The sequence below is a fragment of the Elephantulus edwardii genome, unplaced genomic scaffold, assembly GCF_000299155.1.
Source record: "Elephantulus edwardii isolate Elephantulus edwardi_28Jun2011 unplaced genomic scaffold, EleEdw1.0 scaffold00352, whole genome shotgun sequence".
NCBI classification, from domain to species: Eukaryota; Metazoa; Chordata; class Mammalia; order Macroscelidea; family Macroscelididae; genus Elephantulus; species Elephantulus edwardii.
The window spans coordinates 1,491,636-1,499,626 of NW_006400102.1; the positions used below are offsets into that span (position 1 = coordinate 1,491,636).

The 7,991-nt window shown below is 50.9% G+C and overlaps 1 protein-coding gene across 1 annotated transcript; it reads right to left on the reverse strand.

Moving 5' to 3' along the window:
- Positions 1-1,349: 1,349 nt before the first annotated feature.
- LOC102875383 (chromosome unknown open reading frame, human C9orf89) lies at positions 1,350-7,415 on the reverse strand. Its single transcript, XM_006901946.1, has 5 exons — positions 7,236-7,415; positions 4,729-4,882; positions 2,986-3,045; positions 1,562-1,633; positions 1,350-1,465 (listed from the first exon to the last, which is right to left on the reverse strand). Exons 1-5 carry the CDS (start codon positions 7,413-7,415, stop codon positions 1,350-1,352), a joined length of 582 nt encoding a protein of 193 aa, XP_006902008.1.
- Positions 7,416-7,991: the final 576 nt, after the last annotated feature.

Consider the following 7,991-nt stretch of genomic DNA (forward strand, 5'->3'; position numbering starts at 1 on the left):
ATCATGCTTGGGAGGGCGGAGGGACAGCGCAGGAGGGGAAGACCCTCTATGAGATGGATTGATTCGGTGACTGGGGTAATCGGGATGCGTGTGTCAGAGGCAGTGAGGTTGGCGCAGGATAGGGCAGGGTTTAGGGCTGTTGTGCATAGGGTCGCTATGAGTCGCAAACGACTCGACGGCACATAACAACAACAACAACACCACCACATTCTGTGCTTTGGGCAGTTTTGACTCCAGAGTTTACATCCCTTCTCTTATGCCTGAGTGGAGGCTCAACAGCTTTATTTCAGTCTCTGCCTGTGACCTGAGGTGCGATTTTTGAGCTGTAAGTTGTTTGTGTTGCAGGAGTCTGCGCTGTCCAGGGTGAGGTGGCCTATCAGAAGATTGGGCAAGGACACTGTTCCATGCAGCCCCCGTGAGTCATGGAACTGAAGCCGAAGCCCTGGGCAGCACACCCTGGTACTGGACCCTCACGGTCTGCAATTGCCAAGAGCTGGGCACAGCTCTCAATAGGGACTTCCTTTTAAGGGGAACAGAGGTGCCAAGGCCTGAGCACCCTACTATGTTGACAATTACAATGAGACTGTTTGTACTAAGAAAGGAACCCAGCAGTGGAGAAGTGGCATGCCAGTAGAAGAATGGGTAGTGGAGCTGGGGACAAATAGATATGGTTTGAGCTCAGACTGGCCTCAAGTCCCATCTCTGCACTTTGCTGGCTGTGGGGCCTTCGGCTGTGACTTCCTTCTTTTTCCTGTCTGCACCCTGAGGTGTGATGTCCGCATGTACAAGCAGCCCCTGGAGGCTGGCAGGCAGGGTCCTCCTGAGTCCACAGGATACAATGGACAAGGAGCTGGGCACAGGGGTGGGAGTGAGGGCTTAGTGGCCCTGGCCAGGTTGTGATAGTGTGACATTACTCCTACCTAGGCTTGTAGGTATTGGCCAAGCTGGAGAAGAAGGGGTGTCAGTGTGGCACTTGGTGACAGCAGGGCTGGATACAGGCAAGAAGAGCAGATGAGAGGCTAGGAGGTAGTCTTAGCCCCACACATGGGTAGAGAGGGCAGCTAGAATCAGAGTCACAGAGGACATTCTCCTGGGGAAGGGGAGGCACAGAAGAGCAGGCTTGCAGCTTGAGTTTAGCCATTTAATAACATTTAGCTCCTTCATAGGTCAAAGTGAGTCTCAGAAGAGTCAGAGCCTTTAAAAGGAGACCCTCTGGCCCTCTCCACGTGCAAGTGAGCTGCAGACAGGCTCAGGGTGATCCCGACAGGCTGGATGACTGTAGAGACCAGGCAGCTGCTTCCTGTGCATCTGGGTTGAGTGTCCAGTTGGGTCCAGCATCTGAAATCCTATCAGGGACCCCCCATGTCACCTTCCAGGAAGGTCAGCAGGTAGCGGCTGACATGCCTCTCAATGATGACAGGTGAGAAGCCAAGGACACGCCGGGCTCCTGGCAGGATCTTGGGGTCTGGAAGGTATATTGAGAAAGGAGGAAACAGTAAGAAGAAGTGACAGTGTGCGACTACAAGTCACAGGGTCGGGAGGCGAACCTGCAGGAACTCACCTGGGGGGCAGCAGTACATGAGCAAGGCCAGTCCCGCAGCCACACTGAGACAAACCAGAAAGCCCAGGGGTCCTGAGGAGAAACATACGTGAGCAGGTGGGGGCTCCACCACATGTACCCTCTGTGTTAGGTGGCAGGCCATCTGGGACCAGCAGGGGAGGCGAGCCAGGGTGGGGATGCTAGAGCCGAGAAGCCCAGAGGCTGTCGGCAAGCACTTTAGAAAGGGTCTGTCCCCTACAACAGGAGAAGATAAAATAGATGAATGGGATCTTCTAAGAATCATATCCCTATGCACATCCAAAAAGTTCTCCACGAGGGTAAAAAGGGAAGCCAAAGACTGGGAAAAAGTATTTGTTAATGACATATCAGATAAGGGACTTATATCCAGAATTTATAAAATACTTGAGCACCACAGCAAGATAAAGGTAAATAATCCAATAGAAAAATGGGCACAGGATATGAACAGATACTTCACCAGAGAAGACATTCAGATGGCTAAGAAGCACATGAAGAAATGTTCAAAATCCCTAGCTCTAAGAGAGATGCAAATCAAAACAACTATGACATATCGTCACCCCCGTCAGAATAGCAAAATTTAACAGAACAGCAAGCAACAAATGCTGGCAAGGTGGTGGAGAAAATGGAACCCTTATTCACTGTTGGTGGGAGTGTAAAATGGTGCAACCACTGTGGAAGGCACTATGACGCTTTCTCAAAAAGTGGCAAATAAAGATACCATTTGACCCAGCAATGTCACTACTGGCAATAGACCCCAAAGAGACCATAACTGACATCCAAGCAGATATATGCACACCCATGTTTATCACGGCTTTGTTCACTATAGCAAGGAATTGGAAACAACCTAAGTGCCCATCAACAAACGAATGGATAGAGAAGCTGTGGTATATTCACACAATGGAATACTAGGCTGCATTGAAAAATAAGGAACTCATGACCCTGGAGGACATTATGCTGAGTGAAGTATCTCAGTCACAAAAGGACAAATACTGCATGGTGCCACTGTTGTAAAACAGGACTGACCGCGGTGTTGGGAGGAGACTGAGAAGGATGGGTTCAGTAAAGCATACTGCATTGAAAGAGATGAGGCAGAAAACTGTTTAAAAGGGATATGTGATTAGATATTTTTGTCATAACAGGAGTGCAGAGCAAAGGCTGTATAGTGGAGAGGAGGGATTGTAAAACAATGAAAGAATTTTTCTTTTCCTTTTCCAAAGGGTAGTGCACTAGGCGGGAGGGTTGAGGGGGGGAAGTGCAACAACGAATGAATGGCAATTAAAAAAAAAAAAGATAGGGTCTGTCCATCAAGAGAAAGCCAGGGATGGAGTCTGAAGGAAGAACTGGTGCTGGGATGTTGTGCTGGGAGAGAGAGGGAGAAAGACAGCGATGTGGTAGGAAAATGTTACCCCTGTCACTCAGCTCCCATCTCTCCATGCCCGAGTCTAGCACTCTGCCATCTGTGTCTTCTGGAAATAAAATCACAAAGCAGGTTAATTGTTGAGTGAGTCAGGGAAGATGGAGGGCCCACACTCTGTTGTCACCCACAGAAATATCCAAATGGCACTGCTGGGTCCAGGAAGGCAGTGTCTTTAGGAGGAGGATGTTAGGCATGAGGAGGCTTGGGCAGCACCAGTCCTCCTGGATTCATGGCCACATCTGGAGAGTTACACTGGGGTAGGACACCTGCCCCCAGTCAAAGAGCACCTTATTCTTTACCAAAACCTATAAGGACAGAAAGGGATCCTGGACCCTGAGGTCACCAGACACCACAAACACCACTTCACCTGGTGTTAACATCATGGCTGCCAAGGACATAGTACAGACTCCGGGGGAAGTGAAGGAAGCCCTTGGAAATATGCCCTTCCTTCCAGTCTCCATTTAGATGGGTGGTGGGGGTGTTAATTTGTGAGCAGCACAATGGTGAACTCAGGGCCAGGAGCCAGGAGAAGTATCCACCTCGAAATGGGGATATGGCACAGGGGTCTGCCTAGCCACACAGCAAGCCTGTGAATGTCATATTCTGTCCCACAGTGCAGTAGTCCCCTATGAAGGGACTCAGCTTCTAGGCCTGTACTGTGTGTGTGTGTGTGTGTGTGTGTGTGTGTGTGTGTTTTCCAGCTTCAGGGCTGAGGAATACTGGGGCTGGATGTGTTGCCCAGGCACGCCACCCTCTCTAGGTTCAGTGAGGTTGTCAGAACCATGGACTAGAACTCTACTAGGACTTCCAGGCAGAGGCCTCAATACATGTCTGTGGGTGTTCTCTGGGATCTACTGGAGGAGGCGTAAGGGTGCTAAGAGGTGGGAAACCCCTACAAGGTCAACACTAGGAACTGGATAGCGCAAGTGCCCTTTGATCCTGCCTGTCCTATCAAGGATTTGTCTCATTGAGTGTATTCTTGGCACTATGTCCTGGAAAGTGTTAAACCGGGTGGCTCCTTGGAGGCAAGGATTCTGAGGCTCCGTCTAACATACTTTGGACATGTTGTGAGGAGAGACAGGTCCTTGGAGAAGGACATCATTCTTGGGAGGGTGGAGGGACAGCACAGGAGAGGAAGGCCCTCTATGAGGTGGACTGATTCAGTGACTGGGATAATTGGGATGGGAGTGTCAGAGACAGTGCGATTGGCACAGGACAGAGCGAAGTTTAGGGCTGTTGTACATAGGGTCGCTATGAGTCGCAAGTGACTCGACGGCACATAACAACAACAAACAACAATCAGAGGACTAGTCACCAATATGACCCCAGGGAACACAGGTGGGGGTGGCACCACTGTGGCTTGACAAGTGGAGTAGATAATTCCTCACTGCCAATCAGGATGTGGGCAGGTGAGCCTTACCTTGGGCACTGGTAGAGAGGACCTGAGGAGAGCCCAGGGATCTGGGAGGAAGAGTTGAGGGACACAGGCTTGAGGCTGCAGGGGTGGAGTGGACAACAAGGGGGATCACTTCATCCCCTGGGGGGTGTCATCAGTCAGCCTTAATCAGGCACACACAGGTGGGATCAGGCAACCAAGGGGCAAAGGAAGTGCCATGCAAGTGGGTGTACAGCTATGCCTCCTTACAGAACTGGTTTCCCTAATCTGCCTCCATATATGCCTTCTCACAGGAGCAGGTGTCTGCCTATGCCTCCACCACATGCAATGACTTACTCAGAGTGTGCCGGCTGGGCAAAGAGCTGTGCAGGGGCTGGGCATGGATGTACAGGGCACGGTAGAACTCCTGGCAGTCACGCTCACTGCTGCGCTGCAGATGGTGCAGGAGGCTGTAGAGACGCTCTCTCAGAGCGGCCTTGGGGTTCCGGAACTGCAGGGAGGGGGTCATCAGGCCAGGGATGGTGCCGACTGGGCTATGTCTGTCCATAGCACCCACACTGCCTGAGTCAGTCTGCAGGGTTTGGGCTCATAGCTTCGTTCTTTCCGCTGGGGGAGAGACCACCACCCATTCCCAGGATGGAAACAAGTCTAAGGTCCCGGTGAAACCTGATGAGGATAGGATCTTAAGTGGTTGCTGTGTGGCCATGAGAAGTTGTCCCACCTCTCTAAGGGGAAAGGTAAACCTGGATGGTAAGGTTGTGACAGGAACTATTGAGAAGAAATTTTACTATTTCACAGCATAGAGGAATTGGATTTAGGTATTTTTTAAAATATTAGAGTTTAGGTTCACTGCGTGTGTTAGTGGAACTCTGGACTGGCCAGAGGGCTGAGGGAGGGTGTGCTGTCTGCCGCTATACACCCCCCACCTCTGACTAAGCCCTTGGCTTTGCAGGTACACACACCCCACCCCCCACACGTACACACACACACACACACACACAAGGTGGCGTCTGCCCAACCTGCCCCCGCACAGCCCCCAGCTCTTAACACACACACACACACACACACACACACACACAACCCTGAGGTGACATTAACCCCTCAGTTGCCACTGAGAGCCCATGTCTCTGGATGCCCACACAAGTGCTGGCATGGCAGGCATGAGGCATTGGATGGGCAAGGGGGTTTAACTTTTCCATTTTACAGTGAGCATGTATGGCTATGAGCTCTTATTTTCTTCAATTATTGTACTGCTTTCCTTAGTGAGGAGAGTCCCAGTAGCCCCAAGTCCCAGCTATCAGGACAGCTGTAGGTGGTAAATCAACTCCTTCCTCTAAGAGAGCACAAGGAGGCCTGAGAGAAGGGGGCCACCAAGTACACCTGTGGGGAAGTAGGATCTGGATACCAAAGCCAAGCAAGCTTCCACCCCTGCTATCCCAAGGAGGAACCTCAGGCAAGGACAGAAATTCAGGTGGCCTGCTGCCTGACTCCCCAACTAGGGTCCCTGAAACCTAAGACCCATGGGGACCCTCTTAGTATGGGGGAATATGGGTGCACAAACCATTTCCCTGCCTCTTTTTTTTTCAGCTGCTGAACTGCTTTAATGAAGTAGGTGCCACTGATTTTAATGGGGCAAAAAGATGGATGATTTACACCAGATGTCCATAAGGGTCATTCGGGGTTGCCTTGCCGGACACATAGTACATCATGTTGCTCACTGAATTTTTTTTTTCTTTTCTGGGTTTTTTTTTAAATTTACTGTTAATTTCAATGAAAATTTACAGAGACTTTGGGTTTCCATTCATTCATTATTACACTATTTCCCTGCCCTTTAAATTCCACTCTCCAGCCAAATCATCATGTAGGGCAGACTAAATAAGGGACCCCAGGAGGCAGCTGAATAAGCATTACCACCACAGCAGCGACTGCCCACAGCGGGGATGGGAGAGCGGTTATGCAACCCTTTGTCCATCCTTTCTATGATATTTTCTAAGTGGACACTCCTGGCCAGTGACCCTACTGAGGGAGCTGGGGGCATGTGATGGGGACAAGACAACATGGTGTTCAGGAGACATCTCCACAGGGTCTGTTGTGCTCAGTCCTCACAAGTCTGTGAGCTCAGGGCACTTGCCATCTCATGCATGGTGAAGCAAAGGCTGCAGCAGTGACCTCTGCCCAAACCAGCAGCAGTCCTGACCTATCAGAACCTTCCTCCATGGAGTTTCTACTGCCTCATCTCGGTATGGGGCTGGCGACCTCACAGATGAGACTAGTGAAGCTGATGGGGATGCACAGGCATCAGTCCTCTGCCTCCTTCCATGGGTTTCTCTCTATCTACTTCTCAGCTGGCACAGCCCCAGGCCACAGAGGGGGACAGACTGGAAGATGTCTTCTCTGGGAGAAATGGAAGCCTTGTCTCACAGCTACAGGCACAACCCCACCCAGAACAGCATGTGTCCTGTCTGTGGACAGCGAACTTAGAGGCTGTAGAGGGTTTTCACCATCTCTTTTCACTGTCCTCTTAAAAACCCACAAGGAAGTAGTGTCACCTTCACTGGCAAATGGGGAGACTGAGGCCCAGAGCCTCAATGCTTGTCACATGTTGTTTCAACTTTCAAGGAAACCCAGGAAGGGCTGGCAGCCATCCATGAAGATGAAAAATTAATGACAGAGCTGACTGCTCAGGCCCACAGTCACCCAAGAAGATAGGTTTGGGATTTGGCAGCCCCACTGCCAAAGCCCAAGTTGCTAGCGTCAGGCAGCCCTGCCTCTCTGGAGGTGTGAGGAGATAGAAAAGAAAGCCAATCACAGCCCAGCCTTGCCCACGTTCACCTCTTCAGCACCTTTTCAGCCTCCTTGTTGGTGAGAATTTGTGGGTAGTAGCGATTCAGTTGCAGAATAATCTTGTCTACTTGCTGCTCACTCAGGCGTCCATAGCTTGTCAGGAAAGGTGTGTCCTGGACCAGGCGGTCACTGTAGGTCTGATCTGAAACCAGAAGCAAGGGTATGAGCAGCCAGCTCATACAGCAAGAGGCAAAGTGAGCCTCTACTCACAAAAATGCAAGGCTGCTGGCCACAGTGAGGACCTCATTCCCACTGTCCCCCTGTCCATCAAGGGAGTGAACAGAATCTTGGAGCAGCTCTGACATCTGTTCACAGGGTGCCAAGTACAGCTGGTAAGTCCCACGCTTTCTAACCCTGGAGGGTGAAGCCAGCCAACTGCTACAGGACTAAGTAAGAGCCAGGCCACCAGACTGGGAATGCCACATTCTCAGCTCCTAATTGAAGGGGGAGAGGGATGCACAAGTTACTCCATGTAGCCCAGATCCTCAGCGCTCAGATGCAGCCTCCCTGGAGACCACAGACACAGCAACACAGGGCATGAAGGATCTGAGCTGGTATATGCCATAGGACACTATGTGTTTGCAAAGCCAAAGCAGCATGTCTACTGGAGGTTGGGGAGTGCTTTCCAACTGAAGAGGACCTGAAGCGCCTGCTGCAGAGTGTCAAGGACTACAGCCTACAATATGGATTGAGGCTCAATGTCAAGAAGACAAAGATTCTCACCACTGGACCAATTGGCAGCATCAGGATGGATG